This window comes from Crassostrea angulata, chromosome 1, assembly GCF_025612915.1.
Source record: "Crassostrea angulata isolate pt1a10 chromosome 1, ASM2561291v2, whole genome shotgun sequence".
NCBI classification, from domain to species: domain Eukaryota; kingdom Metazoa; phylum Mollusca; class Bivalvia; order Ostreida; family Ostreidae; genus Magallana; species Magallana angulata.
Window position 1 is genome coordinate 29,154,092 of NC_069111.1, and position 21,012 is coordinate 29,175,103.

Consider the following 21,012-nt stretch of genomic DNA (forward strand, 5'->3'; position numbering starts at 1 on the left):
TTAGTTTCTGAGAATAAGATTTTTAAAGATTTACTCTATGTATTCCTATGTAAAACTTCGTCCCCTCATTGTGGCCCCACCCTACCCCCAAGGGTCATGATTTTCACAAATTTGAATATATACTGCCTGAGGATGAGTCCACACAAGTTTCAGCTTTCCTGGCTGATTAGTTTCTGAGAAGAAGATTTTTAAAGATTTACTCTATGTATTCCTAAGTAAAACTTCGACCCCCCATTGTGGCCCCACCCTACCCCCAAGGGTCATGATTTTCACAACTTTGAATCTACACTGCCTGAGGATGCTTCCACACAAGTTTCAGCTTTCCTGGCTGATTAGTTTCTGAGAATAAGATTTTTAAAGATTTACTCTATATTTTCCTATGTAAAACTTCGACCCCCCATTGTGGCCCCACCCTACCCCCAAGGGTCATGATTTTCACAACTTTGAATATATACTGCCTTAGGATGCGTCCACACAAGTTTCAGCTTTCCTGGCTGATTAGTTTCTGAGAAGAAGATTTTTAAAGATTAACTCTATATTTTCCTATGTAAAACTTCGACCCCCATTGTGGCCCCACCCTACCCCCAAGGGTCATGATTTTCACAACTTTGAATCTACACTACCTGAGGATGCTTCCAGACAAGTTTCAGCTTTCCTAGCTGATTAGTTTCTGAGAAGAAGATTTTTAAAGATTTACTCTATATATTCCTATTTAAAACTTCGACCCCCCATTGTGGCCCCACCCTACCCCCAAGGGTCATGAATTTCACAACTTTAAATCTACACTACCTGAGGATGCTTCCACACAAGTTTCAGCTTTCCTGGCTGTTTAGTTTTGGAGAAGAAGATTTTTAAAGATTTACTCTATATATTCCTATGTAAAACTTCGACCCCCCATCGGGCCCCACCCTACCCCCAGGGGTCATGAATTTCACAACTTTGAATCTACACTACCTGAGGATGCTTCCACACAAGTTTCAGCTTTCCTGGCTTTCTGGTTCTTGAGAAGACGATTTTTTAAAATTTCATGAAATTTTTCATTAATTTCTAATTATCTCCCCTTGAAAACGGGTGTGACCCTTAATTTTCACAACTTTGAATCCCCTTTGCCTAAGGATGATTTGTGCCAAGTTTGGTTGAAATTGGCCAAGTAGTTCTTGAGAAGATGTTGAAAATGTGAAAAGTTTACGGACAGACGGACGGACGGACGGACGACAGACAAAATGTGATCAGAATAGCTCACTTGAGCTAAAAAGTTGACTATCTTGTGATACCTGATGTATATCATGAAGAGGGCTGCCAAATGTCACTTGTTTTCTTGTTGAAATGTTACCTTGACCTAAATAAATACAAAAAAATACCATGCATATTGTACCATCATCATGAGTCTAACAAGATAGGTATAACAGCATAACCATTGAATTTTCTGTTTTTTAAATATTGAATTTTGAAACCTCGTTATCTTTAGACAGTTTACCTTTTAAAATCCCTTTCACTTCCTTTAATCCAGCATCTACAAAATCAATGAGTTGAATTTTTGATTACATTAGTCTGGTAAATGAACACAATGGTGTTATTAATGTAAGTCAAATATTTTCACCAATGATACACAATGCTACAAATAATTCGAACTTTGATGACCTGTCTCATCCTTTTGATGGTCAGACATTGGAGAGTTCAAAAGAATATCCAATTGTTCAATTGTCGATGATGTTTGTTTTCCAGACCTGTTTACAGATTATCAAACAAATGCACTCATTATTTTGGTGTAGAAGCATACGCATTCATAAAAAAAAAATTTCCCCCCCACTAAAATGGTCTTTCATTAAATTTAATTTTGCATTACTTGGTCTTTATCAATGTAAGATGTAAGAACATCAATCAGTAATTTTAGAATTTTAATAAAATATCATATATGAAATTGTATGGGCATTTTTTTCTTTAATTAATATGGTTGTATTGTAATCATAACTCCCCAAGAAAAAGTAAAAATTAGCTGAGTTTTTTAAATAGCAGAATACTAGTTATGCACCAACAAAATAGATTTATTGGCAAATCTAAGTACTGAAACAACATACATTTTGCATGCCTCACTCCCCACAGCATCCTCTTGTTTACTTTTCAAAGATGGTGTTGTTAAGAGTGTTTTGGGTCTTGACAATGACAACTTGAGTCGTGAGCCACCAGGACTTCTGGGAGACACACAAGACTTGTCTGGGTCATTGGGAACCGTTGAATCAATGGCAGGGTCATTGGCATCCTGTCTGCTAACTACCAAACCATCACAGGACACCTGATCCCTATCAATTGGAGTAGCCAGACTTGGAGTTGGATGAACAACAATCTTTACTGTTGATGCTTCAGATGTCTCTGTATGGGTTACTTGGTTTTGCAACAATTCTTTAGTTAGATTGTCAGTTTCCATCACTGAATGGTGTTTCAAGGTTTCAGTTGACATACTTTTGTCACATATCAAGGAAGTTTTATCATCCACGACCCCTTTGGAGACAGGTGTTACTTGATCAATAGATTTATCTTCATCTGAAGTAGTATTTTCAAGAAGCTGAAAGGATTGTCGTCTAATGGCATTTGACTGTATCACTTGGCTTCTATTGGTGATATTTTCTTGATTTTCTCCCAATGTCCCATTTTCAGGAAGTTGCTGAGCAGTTTCTCTTTGATTAACATCTTCAGTCTTTGCTAGATCAATGTATTCTGATGTGTGTTGACAGTTGGGATTTTGTAGTTGTTCAGGCTCAGTCTGCATATATTGGCTAGTGACAGCTGACAACTGACTATCTGATTGACTTGCTGAACCTTGAAGAGTTTGACTGTCTGATAAAGTTACTGCATTTGACTGACTACACAGAGCTTGGACTTCTACTGAAGATTGTTGACCAACTGATTTACAAGACCTGTTAGCAGACGACAGTGACTGGCAGAACAGCCTCTCTTTGGAGTTGTACTTAATGATCTCTGCCAGCACTGACACACTCTGTATCTCCACTCTCTCTGTCTGAGAGCTAGAGTTGGCCAGGGCTGGGTTGTTTGTCTGCGTCTTAGAAACAGTGAGTTCAGGAGCAGGGGTCTGGGTGCTGTTGGTCCTCTGTGGGACGGACATGGTTTGGATGGACGAGTCAGTACTGATTACCTCTACTTGACTCTCACTATCCACCATGTTCATCAGGCAGAGTTCTGTCTGCAGGATCTGGTCTCGTCTTGGTTTGTTCAGCTGTTCCTGGAATCAAGTTAAATTTGAAAGTTTGGTTTGAATCAATCTCAACTTTTTATGAATATGGAACAGCAGCCAATCATTTAAAACATACCTTTGTGAACTGAAGCTGCTCTGTTAGTTGGATATTCTGGTTTGACCATGTTGTATTCAAGTCCTCCAAATCTGCACATCTTTTCTTTTGTTCTTCCAAATCCTCCTTGATTTTAATAAGCTCATCCTGGATTTTTGAGGTCTGCAAAAGAGTCAAGATATAAGCTAAAAATGACATCAATAATTCTTGTGAAAGATAATTTTAAAGAATGTTTTATGTCATGTAGCAGTTTTGTGGAAAACTTGAATTTTTCAGTGAAAATTTAACCTTTTTTCGCCATTCCTCTGCCTCTGCCTTATGCTGATCCCTCTGCAAAGTAACTTTGTCCGTCACCTCCTGAAGTTCACCTTTGACCTCTGCTAATTCTCCCTGCTGTTGTTGGATGAGCGTCTTCTGTTGGGAGGCATTCTTTTTATGTATCTCTGCAATCTCAATCTGATGTTCCAGCAGTTTGTGTGTATCTTGCAATAACTGAGACACTTTCTAAAAATATATTCATCAAGTAAAAAAATTATCATGCTTAAATTTCGTTAGCAGGAATGACCAAATAAAATAAATTCTCTGATCTGATTGCAGGATTACCTCATACTTTGCAGCACACTCATTGATTTCTTTTGAGGAACCTTCTTTTTCAGCTTTTAACTAGATTTGAAAAAAGAAAACAAATTTTTAATCAAAAAGCATACTTTCTCCATTAGCAATCGACAAATGTTAAAATTGGAGATATATGTGGTAATATAATCCCCTAATAAGCATAACTGTATATTTCTGAGATTGGGACTAACAATGCTCCCAAAGTTATAACCACAAAACTGCTTTGGTTTAATAACAGAGTAACTGTTATAATAGTACCCTCTCTATCTTTTGGTTCAGTGAAGCTATTTCCATCTGATATTGCTGCAAACTGGTTTCATCTGGTTTCTTTTGCAGGTGACTTTTGACCTCCAGTAGTTGTGACTGCAGACTGCTGACATGGTGTTTCTCCTCATTAAGGATGCATTTCTGATGTTCATTTATGTACAGCAGTGCCTGGTTGTGCCTCACAGCATGCTGAACTGAAATGGAAGCAAAAAGGGTCTTTTAGGTAATGCCATATCCACATCGAACATGTTCCATCATACTTAATCTTCATTTTCCCCCTTACTTCTATGTGTCTAATAAAAGGTTTGGGTTTTTTTTAACCATAAAAAGTAAGTTGGTACCGGTACATTTTGACAACACGACACCAGTCTGGTGAGTTCCATGTATATATATACTTTAACAAGACTTATTCCATATTTGAAAACTGAGAGTATAAAATTCTAAGTTGTCAGTTTGAAAATGGATAGACCAATGTTAAATTTACCTAGAAAAGTATTGGGAACTCTTTTATATGCAAATCTGATCAAATACCCTCTTGAGTATTAAGTAATGCAAATGTTTTAGATCTATGGTAATAAGAAAAGTCAAAGAAGTCTTAACTGTGTTGGAAGAAATAGATAAAATCTCATAAGGTGGTTTTTTTTTGCTAATTATAATGATCAGTGCAATTGTACTGTAAATTATGTTAATCTGTGGGCTACATATTAAAAATATTTTCCCCTTTATGTTGAATACAGGTAATCATTCAATTAAGATTTATAATACCTAATACAATTAATTCGATGTGAAGTCAAAGAATGAATTTGTTTACATGCACAGGAAAAAGTATAGAAATACTGTAAGTTAGAATGTGACAATTTAATCTGAAGTAGTCCAATGGAACTGCAGTGTACATTTAAAATCTGCAATAGTGTCACCTTAAAATCTGAATAGAAAAAAAAAGCCCCAAGTCAAGATATATCTCAGACAGGGTTTTTTAAACGCAATACAATATTTACATGTTTGTTGAATTTTACCTATCAAGTACCTGGATCAAGCCGTAGATCAAATCAATATTGACACATTGTTCTCGAGCGATGAAATCTACAAAAGGTGTGGATCTGCACCGCTATGGCTAATTGGAGATGTAAACAGAGACGGAAAAAAGCAGCTAATGTATTGAAAATCAGTGCTAATTATCCCTGAATCAATCTACAGTCAATCTATTACAGTTCTCAATTGGCTGTCTTGATAACAAAGTTTTTGGCTATATACACATGTTTGCAAAAAAAATGTTTTATTGAACTTGTGAAAACATTTATATTTTGTAAAATCCCAAGACAGCCAACATGTACTTTTAAAAATCTGAATGGTACCACATATTTTGATTAGTTAAATAAATTTCTTTTATTTGTTAGGTAAATAAATATTATAGGAGAATAAAGGATATTAGAAATCAAAGGTACATTTGGTTTACCCATTGCAAATACACGTTAGGTGAACTTCAAACTAAAATTGATGCAATTTAGATAGCTCTTTGAAAACCATGTTTCCTTCTAAAATTTCTCAAAATATTAAACTGCAATTTTTTAGTTCATCAATATTTCACATCTGACTGTTTTCACAAGTTGCCTGATTTTTCCTTGGGGGGAAAAAAGGGTCTTTTTGCAATTGTGTTTAGAACAAAAAAATGCACAGCATCAAAGGCCTTATAAGAGCCAAACTCTTGGGGTCAGGACAATTCAGAAGAGTTAAAGCCCCTGAGAGGACAATTGGCGGTGATTTACGGGGGTGATACATTTATGACCATGGAGCTGTTTGCCACCTACTTCACAACAGGGCAGATTCCACTCTTGTCAAGTCTATAAAACCCACAGTACGGGGCTGCAGTATTGCACAAACTAGAGACAAGTCTCATGCAAAGATTTGTTTCCAAGAGTGTACATTAGAAATGGGTGGATATAATTCAGACTAATTCCATCAAGAAATAATTAATTGTGCTATATACATTTTGGTGACAATATTGAGTGTTTTTTTGCTTTCATGTTCACATATTTGAATGGAATTAACCTGATGCAAAAGTGAAAGGATCGAGTTGTATTTGGATCTACCTCAAGGAAAAAAACCCCAAGTGGTTAGTAACATGTTAACTTGTGCTTTAATGTGCAGAAAAAATTAACACTTAATATATGTTAAGTACTGCATTGACTTCAAGATTGTAAGAGTCACTTCAGTTTGAGAAAAGTATTGAAGATCAATTAAGGTTAGGATTTCTGTACACTCTTACTCCAAAAAGTTCTTTTCAACCCCAGGGTGTCTTAAATTAAACAAAGAGTGTGAAGCTAAATAATTTTGTCTCTTTAAAGATGGTCAATTCTTGTTTGACAAGATTCCATTATCTTTTGAAGTGTCTCTATAAATCCTCATTTAAAATCAATCAAATATTGAAAGAGTGAAAGTTACACAAAGGCATCGAAAGTGTCTCATTAAAAACTTAAAAACCCAAACATTTTTCAAATTCTCTTTAAAAGGTGATTCCTCCATTTACACATTTTGTAAAACTTGCAGCATTTACTATTTTAATGCAATGGTTGAAATATTAAATACAAGTACATGTACATTTAATTTACTGTTTAATTACAAGAAAACTTTTCAAAATGAATTTTCATAATTATGAAAATAATACAAATGTACTGATCTTCGTTACACAGCTAGTGTACTGAATAGAAGGAGGATGTTTATCTCTTTTAACCTTTCCTGTTGCCATTGACAAAATTGATGCACAGTTTTTCTTGAGTTTGAAAATAATCAGTACAATTAAGTAATTAAAAGATATTAAACATTTTTATAGAAGCACATACAGAGATAAAAATACCTATTGAATATTTAATATTGCACATGCAGTGACACATTCAAATCAAGCCTTGATGATGTCTATTCCTTATCTTTACTATTCTTTGAAGTTCAAACCAGCTAAATCAATAGATTCCGCAAAAAAGATCCACAATGTTTCCTTTAAAACAAAACCCTCCATGATTATTTGATCTTCCGACTGGGGGTATTTCTTTTTTATCACGCATGCCATCAGGATTTTATTTACCTTCACCCCGGTGACACACCTATTCATATGTTACAGTAGTTTCGTCCAATCAAGCACTAAATTAATCAAGCACTTATTAGCAAAGTCCAAAGTATCATCATGAATAAATCACTTAAAGGACTGATGAGGGATAAATGTTCAATCTTTGATGTCTGAATAATGAATATAAGAGGTCTCCTTTTATATATTGCCTACGCTAAGTAATTTTCAGTTAATGTTAACACACTGGGCATTAAATAAGCACAAATTTTAGCATGTGCTGCTATGTTGATATCAAAGTACTGAAGTACTGACGGGAGTTGATTTTATCGATTATCATTTATTTTAAAATCAATTGATCTTGCATGGCAATTAGTTTCTAGTTTGTATTTGAATTACGCACTTTTTTATAATATGAATTTTTAGACTTTTCCGACAAGAATTTCGAGAAACCCCATATGAATCATGTTGTGTAATATTTAAAGATAGATTTCAACTACTAGTATGTATTAGTTATGAAACAATTCTAAAAATTGTATGGATCCAAGCACTATTGATATCAAACTCTAGTCTCATTTAACTAGACGCTTGGCTGTCTCCGTTAATATCCGACAAGCAAGAGAGCCCCCTATCTGCTTGTCGCAGATTTACGGAGACAGCCGAGCGTCTGGTTGAACAAGACTATATTAACTCTGGCATAGGAGTACATGAGACTACAAAAATATCTAAATTGTTTGTAGTATATAAAATTTGACTATTTTCAAAGTGTATATTGATAAGTTTCCTTGAAAAACAATGCTTCAGCATACATAACATCAAATTTTTTTCTATTATTTTCAAGAACTTAGTCTTGTAAGCAGTGATGATTTGTGCTTAGCTCCAAACACTGTTTCACTTTCAGTTTGCCAGAGTAACTGCATAGGAGATTTGATTAAAATCAACCCCCAAAAATCAAAACACCTTTTCTGTCTTTAAATGGGACAGTTTACTTAAATTCCTTAGTATATATATACACCAGCAATGCCAAATATAGCCACGGTGTAACCGATATAACCGACTTGGCATAATCCCATAAACAATCCATCAGTTTCTTATACATATGGTCAGATATACCAATAAAAAGTGAGACTTAACATGCAATCTTTTTAAACTTGATGAGAGAAAGCTTTTAGGTACTAAGTGGTACAAAGTGGAACAATTTCTCCATCTGCTCCTTCAGACCAGAATAAATCTATACTTCATAGCACCAGAGCAATGAAATATCAAATAAAACAAATTATTACAAAAAACACCTTAAAATCCAAAAATGAAACAACTGCCAACAACTCAGATTATTTTAATGCAGCTGTTTTAAATGCTCTATCTGCATGTAAATAGCCAGGGCAGAGTGTTTGTCATGATTGTTTGTCTCACAGTCTTCCATCACTTTTTCAAGTCAGGAAACTTTATATGAGCTTATTTGATGGCATTTTTGGAGACACTGTAGGCATTCTAGATGTATTTCATAAGTCAAAGGTAGACAAAACTCTGAGATTTGTTACTTATTTACTTTGTTTTACATAGAAATTAATAATTAAAAACTTAGATATTTTTTTTATTATTGTGTATACCAAAAAATTAAACCCTGGTACACCCTTTCAAACAAAGCTATTGTTCAATCAAATATGTTCAAGATATTTTCATCAAACTCCAAAATGCATTTTGGTGATATCAATCAAAGGATGTAATCTTTTCTGACCTTGACCTTTTCTAATGATCCTTACTTCATTATTCCTTGAAAATAGCAGTAAGCTCAGTTTCAAAGAAGTTATCAATGATAATTTCATCAAACCTCAATAAAAGATGTACATAAGTGAGCAATGGGTTCTTAATTTTATTCACCTTGACCTTTTTCTGACCCTAACATTCCTATTATTTATTATTCATTTACCTTGGTTCATCAATAAACTTTTAAAAGTTTGCTATTATTTGTTAAAATAAATCAACAAAACAATATTCATTCGTTTATGATATCATAATTGGAATGTTCCACAAAGATATATAAAAGGCAGATTTCATTTCATATTGCAAATCTGCTATACAAATTTACCATTCAGGAGGGCCAGCATTTAAGATTTGCAGATATATATCAAGTGAAACTTGTGCTTTGCCTATAATTTATTCATTGCTCTTTTTTGTAATAATCTCCTAAACAATCTGAATGAAATCCAACTCTGAATGAAATTTGATACTGATATATGTACATTTATTTCTTTTCAATGCCTTCTGCAGTTGTGCAAACAGATCCTAGTAAGTTTTCATGGTAGAGATATGCATCATAGAATATAAAAGTTCAGATAAATCTATTGTTTAATGAAAACTGATGCTTCTCATAAACGTTTTTACTTTTAAATAACCCTTTCAAAGCAGAAAACAGAAATGAAATAAGGCAATGAGAGGTATTTAATAAGGTTAAAACAATTTTAAAGAGCTCTTGTGAGAACTTTAAAAAGTGGTAAAATACAGCAAATCCACAAATCAAACATTTACAGACTGAAAAGAACAATTATTATAGCTTTCTTCCTTAACAATCAAAATCTTAAATGAAACTAAGTGTACATAAAAAATGAAAATAAGGGACTTTCAATTAATGTGCGAAGGCAGCTGTAATATTAAACAATATTTGATTAAAACTTTTCACTCCAAAGCAGCCCAGAAATTTGCTTTATTCAAGAAATATGGCCTAAAGTTGAGACAAAACTCCAGTGTATAGAAAACAAGGAAATGTCTGACAAGTTGATAATAAGTCCGCTCAATTCGAATCCAAAACATCGTTACGGTAATACTCGAAAACACCTTTAATTACCTAAATTACCTAACAGCGGTGTAGCAATCTGATTTTTATTGTCCTAGCTGAACCTCCCAAACCATTGTGGGAGAGCGGTTGGGTAGAATGAAATCTATTGTACGACGTAAAAAAAAAAAGAATTCTATAAATTATAATTGATTGGGATCGCATTTGGATAACAAAATACCTCGACCTGTTGTATTGAATACACTAAGATTCTTTGTCAACAGAATTAAAGCTCTTGTTCTAGAGATACCTGTAGCCGATGAAATGCTATAAACTCGGGGCCCTGGACTTTAAATCCTCACCTGACAGAAATCAGTCTTATGGATAAGACAAGTGCTGGGCTTTTTTCGGGGGTGATTTTTGAGCCCACCATAATCTGTGGAATCTTCCTTCATATTTCGGATTTACTTTTACAACTTTGAACAGATAAGACATTTAATATTCATACTTTTTTAACCTTTTGTTTTTTTGAAAGTGGTTATTTTTCTTCTAGTCTGCATTTTAGTAAAGTGTGTACTTTTTTCATTCTAAATCTACTTAAGAAATTTGTAATTGAAATATTTACTTTCCAAAGCCTCTTATTACCGTAAAAGATCTTTAAGAGATAACTATCTTTAACTCTTTCCCAAAAGTGGTTTTCTTAATGAAAGAAGTAAAAACAATTTTTCAACAAACGTTATCTATTGTTTCAACAACTGCTTAGTTCATTTTGTATCACTGAAATATCAATGGAATGGCAGCCTAGTATACATATATATAACTTCTGCCATAAAATTAATGTCATATTTCTTGTATCATACTCTGAAACTGTAGAAAACAGGAATAAAAATATGGATACTTGTTTATTAAAATTAAAATTAAACAGTTAATGCCCATCATTCCTTCAAAACATTGAGGAAAATTACGCAGAATTTTCCAATAAATTTAAACTGCTAACATATCCTTTTCATTAGCAGATAACATTTGTCAAAATAGACAATGGTTCAGACTTAGAGAAACAAAATCAATAACTTTACATCAGAATGCACCCCAAAATGTTAAGCATATTGATTGGAAAAAAAGTTGGAGGGTTTATCATAAATTTTATCTAAACATTCATCACTCTAATGCATTCATATAAAACCTTAAAAGTAAAATGTCACTTAAGTTTTAAGCTACGGCTTTAAAAATTTGCATGTTTTATAGCAATTTAAGCTCCACAAATCTTTTCACTCTTACATTCCATATTATCCCATGGTTTAAGAGTAATAAGTTATGTAAGGAAGGTACCTCTATGTAAGACAAATTTTGTTGCTCCGGGATGATAAAAAATCCCAAGGATATCAATTTAGATCGAAGTTAACTTTAAACATTGTCCTTAAGTGTGACGGTGCATGTTCAATTCTCTCTGCCAAAATTTGGCAAGTTTACCACAACCTAAGTTTTAACACTATCTTATTTCATCACGAAGTTGTTAATATTTAAATGTACTTTAGTCTACGCTGTTGACAGGTCTCTTAATTATCTATACACACTGAGGCGGTGCTTTGTCTAAATACCTGAATGTTTATCTAGATGCATTATGAATGTGTCTAGCAAATTAATCCAAGATACTTTTTTATCCTTTACCAAATATGTTCATATTTTTTTTTGTTTTCAATGCATACTATTTTTAACTGTCAAGTAACGAAATATTTTTTTCATTTTACAGATGTGAAATTGAAACAAAATTGTAAAGAAAATCTACACAGCTATTAAAAATGGGAACATTGAAAGGAAACCTTCTTAGTGCTACTTCACAACAGTGGTCGACCCTTAGAACTGATGATGACATTCAAAAAGCTGTGTCCGAGTTTTTGGATGTGGAGTCCTCAAAGCATCAGGAACAGTCGTTTAAAAACAGCATTGTAGAAATCTCCCACTGGCTAGGAGCCATGATCCAACAGGAACGCGAAGGATGGGCCTACAAAGTTAGAATGGCCATGCAGGAAATCGAAAGCCACCGGAGGGAAGCTCTCAAAATACAAGGAGTTCTAAATCAGTGCACAGAACAGCTTCATGTTATATCCGAGTGCTGTAATTTGGATAAAGACCGTTTATTGAAAATTGCTGACAAAGAGCCTAAATACGCCTTGCCACTTTACATTGAATGTTTGACAGATCTGATTAACTCTTTGGTTGAGGATCGAATACAGTGTCTTCATCTTCTACGCAAGAAAGAAACCGATGCTACGTCACTGTGTGAGATGCTCAAGGAGCATTTACACAAAGAACACAAGATCACCCAGCAAAGCTTTTCTAGTCTCTCTCAAAAGGTGATTGATCTCGAAGCAGAAAATCTCAAACTTAAGAAACTGTTGATGAGAAAAAGTGATGAAATGGAGAGATTTCAGAAACACAGACAAACCCAGGATGAATATTCAGAGAAACCTGCAGTTTTTGAGAAAAAGCCCAAATATAGCAATTTGCCTCCTATAGAAAGAAGCTCTCCTTCATCTATGCAAACTGGGTCCTCTCCTGTTTCCAACAATGACTCTGTTATTCCATTGTCTGAGGAAAAACTCCACAAACTACGACACAGTGCCAAGAAACTGGAAAATTCCTTGCAAGATGCTCTATCTCAGTTAGACACTTATCGTAAAGGTTCCCAAGGAAGCATAAAATACAGCCACGCTTCCATGATTTCAACCAACTTCAAGTTGAAGCCCCTGCTTCCAAATGGAGAAGAAGACACAAGTGAAAATGATCAGTTTGTAACATGGGCACAAAACAAAATGGAAGTCAGTGGGAAAACTAGGGAATCACCTAGAGAGAAGACAGTTAAAAGCTCTCAAGATCAGATCAGAGAAGTCAGAAAGAGGCCAAAGCAGATCCTTTACTCTGACAGCAGAATGCGCCAGGAAGAGAGAGAGAGCCGTCGAGTTGAAAGGATCTATCCCACTGACTCACAGAAAGCCTGCACGTTCCGTTCTCTTGTGCGCTCCTTGGACGAGATGCGCCAGCGCAAAATCAGTAAAGCAAAAGGTGGGAAAGTTTCTAAGTGTCTTAGATGCCAGAAATTATTTACCCTTAATGACAACCATAAGAAAGCTTGCTGCTACCACCCCCGAACAAAAGAGAGAGTAGAAGAGTACAATAGCAAGGGGAAGCTACAGAGGGTGACCTATGTGTGGCAGTGCTGCCAACAGGGCATAGACAACCAGGGCTGTATCTACGGCCAGCATATATAGTAGCTAAATAGCTAGATACTTTTAACTCTTCAAATCTTTCATCCATTGACCAAGTCATATTTTCCAGTATTATCAGTATTATTTGCCATTACTCCATTAGTTTGTTAATCATTGCTCATATAAATGACCTTTTATTTGGCCAGATCTTGTAAATGTTACCATATTTTTTTCCAGTATTGTTTGCTTCAAGCTTAAAATACATTGCAAAAAGAGAGACAAATGGAAATTATGAAAATTGATAAATTTACCTTGTTTCATTTTTTTTTAAATTATGTAATTTATATATTGATAAATATCATGAATAAATTCCAATTTGCAAAATAAATTTGGATACTATTTCTGTGCCTATAAAATCATAGAATTGGTCAATATTTAAAACTATCATTATACATATACCTTAAATGAAATGTATACTAGATTTTCTTCAGTATTTGTAAAGACCTAACCGTTTCTGTATTACTGCATTAATCTGACATATTGAAGTAGTTACATTATGTAGGTGACTGACAAATAGCCTGCATGTGGTCATTATCAATCAAATTTCAACATGAAGTACTTCATCTAGGATGAATATAAGCATGCAATATTTACCTGTATCAATGTGTACCTATTACCATCACAAATGACTCTTGCAGAGCTTTTAGACACACACAGAAATTTGACATTGATCAACATTGACATGTCATAGAGAAAAATACATACCCATTTTCCATATTACAACCTATATCAGCCTCAACCAATTTCAGCCCTTGGGCTGTCTGGCTGATATTGGTGTCACAGGCTGACAAAGGGTGTAGTATGGAAAATGGAATATACTATTGGTATAATTATATTTGTTACATACTTTATAATAACATATAGAAGACATCGTCTATGCCTCAATTCAATTGAGACATAATAACACTTGAATTACATCAGATGTTGTTTTGTGACATTTTAATATTTACCTTGAATTTCTACCCAATTCTAAAAACAAGGGAAACAAGAGGCCCATGGGCCACATCGCTCACCTGAAGACCAATAGGTATGATAAAATAATGGAGTCGTAATGCAAACTATGTAGATCTTGTATAAATAAAATCCATTTTCCCCCTGGATATTCTTATGTTTATAATCATTAGTCCCTTTTTCCAACAGGATTTTTTTATAACCATATCACATGTTGAGTATTGCGGTTCTAAACAAGGGCACCGCCAAGTAGAGTATCCCCTTGCGACATGAATCATTGTGTAGGGGAATGCATTATTTAGGAATATACAGTTATGGAAATGTAACTGAAGAGACCATATTGTACTAAACCTCCATTACTACAAAAAGTTCCAAGTTTTTTTTTTTACCTGTACTAGATCTAAATCCCAAAAATTTCAAGTTGTTGATTTGAACTGCTTACTTTCACTTTAGTTTGACAGTAGTGAAGTTGAAGAAGTTATTGTCAAGTTGTACATAAAATTTCTGTTATTTTAACAATATAATAAAAAGTATTTAACTAATTGACATAAAAATTAATACGTTTTGTCATTTTACCATGCCAAATAAGTGTACAAAGTTTGATATATATCCGTGAAAGCGTTTTCTTTAAATCATGCTTCCAAGCTGAAGAAGACACACACACATGCACAACAGCGATGCTATATCCGCTTCGCAACAAGTTGCACAAGGGGATAAAAAGATCCTAAATAATTGTTTATATATGGGATATAAACTTACATCAAACTCTGAACGCCATGTGAGACAAAGAATTGTCCAGGGACCAAAGTCTAAACAATTAAAAAGAATCACCTGGCTGATTAGTTTCCGAGAAGATTTTTAAAGATTTACTCTAAATATTCCTATGTAAAACTTCACCCTCTCCTACCCTGGGAATCATGATTTTCACAACTTTGAATCTACACTACCTAAGGATGGTTCCACACAAGTTTCAGCTTTCCTGGCTGATTAGTTTCTGAAATTTTCCTTAAAGGTGTTACTCTAAATACTCCTTTGTAAAACTTTGTGCCCCCCCCCCCCCATATGTGGCCTCACATGATCATGATTTTCATGACCCTGAATCTACACTACCTGAGGATGCTTCCACATAAGTTTCAGATTTACTCTTTATATTCCTATGTAAAACTTTGACACCCCCCCCCCCCATGTGGTCCCAACCTACCCCCCAGGGATCATGATTTTCACAACTTTGAATCTATTCTACCTGAGGATGCTTTTCAGCTTCCCTGGCCGAATGGTTCTTAAGCAGAAGACTTTTGAAAATATTGCCCTTTGCCTAAGGGTGCTTTGTGCCAATTTTGGTTGAAATTGGCCAAGTAGTTTTTGAGAAGATGGTGAAAATGTGAAAAGCTTATAGACAGACGGACGGATGACAGACAAAATGTGATAATAAAAGCTCACTTGAGCTTTCAGCCCAGGTGAGCTAAAAACCAGAGGAGTTCAACAAGGTGTGATACAGAATCATATCAGCCCTGCAGATCAATATCTTCCCTGAAGACTGATAAGCGTATTATAAAGTAAGCTTCATCGCAAATGCAAAAACGCTGTATTTATTACAAAGTACATTGTATGTAATAAATAACAGGAATGTGTACCACAAAAACACAGACCAGTGACACTGTGTCCTTAAAAACTGCTGTAAGACAGTTTTTCATTGATATCACAAAATTTAAAATCTATAACTGTAAATGTATTATATTTGTTGTTAAATTTTGAAAGAGTTCTCTACTGAAACTGAAAACGTCCACATCCACAAAATTACATCCCCATGAATAAGCAAAACCCACAAAAATTGGCCCACACAAATCTAAATAATTGCATAGTATGTAACTTTAAAAATTAAAACATAATACTTTTTCCAACTATGTCGATATCTTATAATCAAATGTTTATTTCTATTTCAAAAGCTCGAAATAGCTTATAACCATTTAGGACTTAATTACCAGACACATTTACACTGCTTTTGTGATTTTTACCTGTCCCAAAAAAAATTTAAAATCATTTTTTGGGGTCAAATATTGTTTATTTTTAAAACTCTAAACTGATGAAAATATTTTTTTTATTATAATTATGTACTTTTATCCATGATATCGACAGATGTCCCATACCACCTTAATCTTTCAAGTTATGACTATCTGAAATGGATTATGTCATTATGCTAGTAAAAAATAATTCTACCCATGGGTATAGGTCTTCAAAATTAAAATTTTAACAAGAAATGATTTTCATGCTCCCTTGTGTCAATATTAAAAAGAATCACACTGATCAGAAAAGCAAAAGTTTAAAAGATAATGATTGTGACAATATATCCATCTTATGGGTACAAAGTGGAATGTAGCATCTGACTTAAAAATCAATAGGGACCATCTTCTTTAATCCTTAGGCCAATGTACTAAACTTTCTGTCATGCTAACTTCCTGAGGGCACCTGAGTCACAGTTCAAAGTTTGGTATACGGTAATTTACATGTATGTCATGACAAGCTGCAGAGTGAACAGGGGTGGACAACTCTTTGTGTACTGGTTGCTGTGTTATAAGCTGCAGATCTGAAGCTCTACAGATAAATTTAAGTTCACAGGCCATAGGAAAATATATAGTGGTACTTTATTGTGGTTTGGTGGGGTATAGAATGGGGCTGTGTGTTAAATGTCATAAAACTTACTTATCATAAAGTTCAAATCAGGTCAAATCACATTCTTACATTCAAAATCATATAACAATTTGACCTTTACATATACACAAAATCTCTCTCTCTTAAATCTAACCAAAGAGGAATTAATTCAAAACAAGTTACAGGAAATATGAAGGGCTATAATGCCCCCTCTCTCCTTCTCTCTCAATTAAATCTAACCAAAGAGGCATAATTCAAAACGAGTTAAAGGAAATATGAAGGGATATGCCCTTGCTTTAATAACCTGTGATATGATATATAGAGGATTATTTAGTAAAAATACTTAATATCTAATTTTACCTCATGGGTTAAAAAACCTAATTTTATCAATTTGATTAAAACTATGTTGTCTCTTTCAGAGAAAATAAAGAAGCAAAGATGAGGTCAGTGAATGCACTGACTACACCACCCCAAAGAGACCTCGGTTTGCTGTGCTGAAGATTATATATATAACCAAATACATGTCGTTTGTATACCACTGAACTTTTAACTTGGAATTACGTGTATATATAATGCATGATCATGTTCTATAACATTTGCCTACATGCATGTACATAAATTCTTTTTGTTCTTTGAAAAAAAAATCAATTTCTCATATCTTATACAAATGTATTTCTTACAAATTAAAATTAACAGTCTTTTAATGAGTTATTTCCCTTTCATCTACAATCTATGATGTACATATATCTATCAGAATTGGATAAAATACTTGTGAGGGCTTAACTATCTATCTTACTATATTACTTCAGGTTTTGTTTCATTTTGCGTACTTATTACAGTGCATGTCAAAATTATGGCCCAATTAATAAACAGTTTAATTGTAGAGCACACAATTGGTCCCATATCATTTGAATCCCTGAATAGTCCGTCTAAACCATGGAAGCCATTGGAAGGTCCCTCATTTGTTTCCTCTTATCCCATCATATCCTGATGTATTCACAAGTTTAACTCCTACCAGAATCTTAAGATAAGGAATAACTAAAGACAGTAAGACTTGTGCAAGATGGATAATTAAATTGGTAAAGCACATGACTGGGTTTGAATCCCTAGCTGTCTTAACTAATGTCATATATGATATACACACCCTCCCCATTCATTATGGATCACCTTCTAGAGCTGACATATTTAGAATATTAATACCTGTTTTGTGTTCTCAAGAACCTAGCTGGGATGTGGAATTTCCGGGTGAAAATCATTTAAAGGGGTGAAGGTATAGGGTAAGATTGGCTAGGATAGGGTGACTGCAGACAAAATGATTTGATTGCTATTGCCTTAAATGACTCAGATGGAAGAGCAAATGACTGGAGGTTAGATAATATGGCCCTGCTTAATTAAATACCAAATCTGGAATAGATTGATTGTGTTTTCCCTTCCCTTTACATCTATATCTTAAAGGAGGGATCCATAATTTCTTGTGAGGTTGAAGAAGATGGGTGTTAATTCAATACTTGGAATACAGGTTACTCTCGATAGCTCGAAGTCCATATGGGACCAAGGAAAAACTTCGAGGTTTCAAGAGTTCGAGTTTTCAAGAGTTCGGAATTTTCCGGGTTGACCAACGGGTTTTAAAATTAGTCTTACCAGATGTTATGATGAAGCCATTTATTTAGTTCTAACCTTTTGCACATGATTAAACAACGTTTTCTTTTCAGTAAAATATACAGTACTGGATGTTATTAAAACTAAATACAAACAACTATTGAATAAATTCATGATAATTATTTATTTCATGCATCATATTAAGACCAGATTGCTCAATACAACTGGACTGCAAGAAGATCGACATGTCATAAATGTGATAACTGAGTATCACTCATTGTTCCCACTGTACGGGTCCTTCACCAGCTCTAAGAACTTGTTCAGCAATAATCATTATTATGACAATGATGCCAATAAGCTTAATTTTTACAGTTTTATAATTCTAAATTTTGACCATGGCCCAATATTATCGTTTCGTCTCAATTAATTTCACATTTTCATTGCATCTCCAAAATATCGTAAAACAGTTAATTATAAATTAGGTATCGGTATGGTCAATCATCAAACAATTATCACCTTGCAGGACAAGTGTCGCCTGAATAAACAACCCGTGACACGGGTCCCGCGTCGAATGCCTGGAACCATTTAAATGGAAAAGTAGGTAACTATTAATTAGGTATAGCTGTTGGAGATACACAACGACTTCGAGGTATCGAGAGTAAGAAACTATATAATATGAACAACGGGACTGCAGTTTGACTTCGAGAGATCAAGGGTTTCGAGAGATCAAGAGTTCGAGAAATCAAGAGTAAATTTGCTTAGTTATATAGGGAAAAAAATCGGGACCCTAGACTCACTTCGAGCGATCAAGAACTTCGAGCGATCAAAGTTCGAGCCATCGAGAGTTACCTGTATTCTAATTGATTTAAACTGGCGTATGCATAATAAAACATCCAAATAGTGTTCTTTATTAGAAATTCAATGCCTTTTCTTTTATAGAGTGGGTCTGTGCTCCATACTTTTATGATAATCTAATTATAGTCTAAAGAATCTAAAGAGTCTAAAGAAGACAGATTTCAATCAACAAAATTGTAGCAAGATGACCCACGTACGTACTATACATTTAAAATATCATTTTGTATCCCAACAATTGAACGTTTTAGAAAAATAATACAAATTCATAAATTTGTGGCAGATAAAGTCGGATAAAGCATTTAAATAATGCACTTTGTTTAATGAATGAAATTGTTAAAATATTCAAAACTAAACATATCCTTATAAATTGTGTCCTTGCAAACTTGTATTATTGGAAATTGTTTTATTTCAACTTGTATTTTATGACTAACCTAAATGAGCATTTGTACTATTCTATTTCCATTTCCCCTACCCCAGGCCATTTTCTTGAACCATTTTGAAACTTTACTCCTATATAAGGATGGTTCATACCTACACTGAATGTTTGAATAAAACCTTGTCCATTAGAGTGTCAAACAATTCTGTAATGGCCTGTGACTTGGAAACAAAACAAGATGATTTGACTACTTGAATGTGCCATGAACAGCAAATGTTGTGATTATAAGCTAATTAATAAACACTCATATAAATCTAGAAATATAGATAATTACCTTCATAACACTAAATCTAGTTTAAAGACCTCTACTTCAGGAAAAAAATAAATAATGTAAATACCGACATATTAACCCTATATTGGTAATTTAATTATCTTGTTTGCGATGTACCTTCATCCTGAAAAGGTGAAATAAAAGTAACAGTGCATTACATCTTCATTAAGATTTTTTTGACTTGCCGTCAGAAGCAGAAACATTATATTGACTTTCCTACGTCAGAGCTTACACGTCAAAGACTACTCCAAACGCTAAACATGCTAACCTTATAGAACTGCAATTTTTTGAAGTTGATGTCTTCAATAGATGATGAATTTCTTTACTTTATGCAGTTTAGGCCAAATGCATATATTCTAAATATGGATTCTTTGATACTTGTTAGGCATTATTTTAATCTATATAGTTCTAGATTAAAGCGATTGGTTAACTCAGAACAGTACAAAAATAAGGGATCTTCAATTTGAATCCAATTATTCTAGAAAACAAACAAGCAATACTATTAAATGTTATATAAACTGACCAACAATATTAATTTTGAATTATCTTTTGGAGTTTTGTAATGTCACTACGGTACTCTGCTCTGTGACCTTTATTATAAACCAAAAAGGTTATATGACAAAGGCGATTTCAGGCTAAATTTGCATCATGCTGGATTAATTCTGCCAATGTTGGTTCAATTATTGGCATAAGAAGACGAGTTTTCATGTCTATGCATCATTCCCTTTATTATTTTAAGATTTTATGGCGCAATAAAAATTTGAACTAGCAAAAGGTTAATATCTCTTTAATGCCTATTCACCCCAGCAAATGACCATTTGGATTTTCTAATATAACTTACAATAGATTTTTTTGTCTTTTGACTAAATGCATGGACTGACACCTGTTAAAGTTATTTTTTTTTCCATATTGAAATCACCAAAAGATAAAATGTTTCCAACTGCAAGCATATACATATAGTGTACAT

General features: G+C 33.9%; 2 protein-coding genes across 4 annotated transcripts in view; one reads left to right on the top strand and one right to left on the bottom strand.

Annotated features, from left to right (window-relative positions):
• Window positions 1-21,012, bottom strand: part of LOC128179495 (coiled-coil domain-containing protein 73-like) — a 118,856-nt gene that overhangs the window by 4,490 nt on the left and 93,354 nt on the right. The window contains exons 7-14 of the mRNA XM_052846926.1: window positions 4,179-4,381; window positions 3,909-3,968; window positions 3,594-3,809; window positions 3,327-3,467; window positions 2,079-3,238; window positions 1,642-1,727; window positions 1,478-1,513; window positions 1,275-1,339 (exon numbers count right to left, since the gene is read on the bottom strand). Of these exons, the coding sequence (XP_052702886.1) occupies window positions 1,275-1,339; window positions 1,478-1,513; window positions 1,642-1,727; window positions 2,079-3,238; window positions 3,327-3,467; window positions 3,594-3,809; window positions 3,909-3,968; window positions 4,179-4,381 (1,967 nt within the window). The remainder of the gene's footprint in view (window positions 1-1,274; window positions 1,340-1,477; window positions 1,514-1,641; window positions 1,728-2,078; window positions 3,239-3,326; window positions 3,468-3,593; window positions 3,810-3,908; window positions 3,969-4,178; window positions 4,382-21,012) is intronic.
• On the top strand, window positions 5,880-17,599 carry LOC128179512 (uncharacterized). Of its 3 annotated transcripts, XM_052846965.1 has the most exons (3): window positions 5,880-6,300; window positions 11,769-13,081; window positions 17,304-17,599. In XM_052846965.1, the coding sequence occupies exons 2-3, from the start codon at window positions 11,818-11,820 to the stop codon at window positions 17,324-17,326; spliced, it is 1,287 nt and encodes a 428-aa protein (XP_052702925.1). In that variant the 5' UTR covers window positions 5,880-6,300; window positions 11,769-11,817; the 3' UTR covers window positions 17,327-17,599. The 3 variants fall into 3 exon arrangements, with proteins under 3 accessions (XP_052702925.1, XP_052702910.1, XP_052702920.1); XM_052846950.1 differs by lacking the exon at window positions 17,304-17,599 and having other exon boundaries at window positions 5,882-6,300; window positions 11,769-13,625; XM_052846960.1 differs by lacking the exons at window positions 5,880-6,300; window positions 17,304-17,599 and adding an exon at window positions 10,368-10,504 and having other exon boundaries at window positions 11,767-13,625.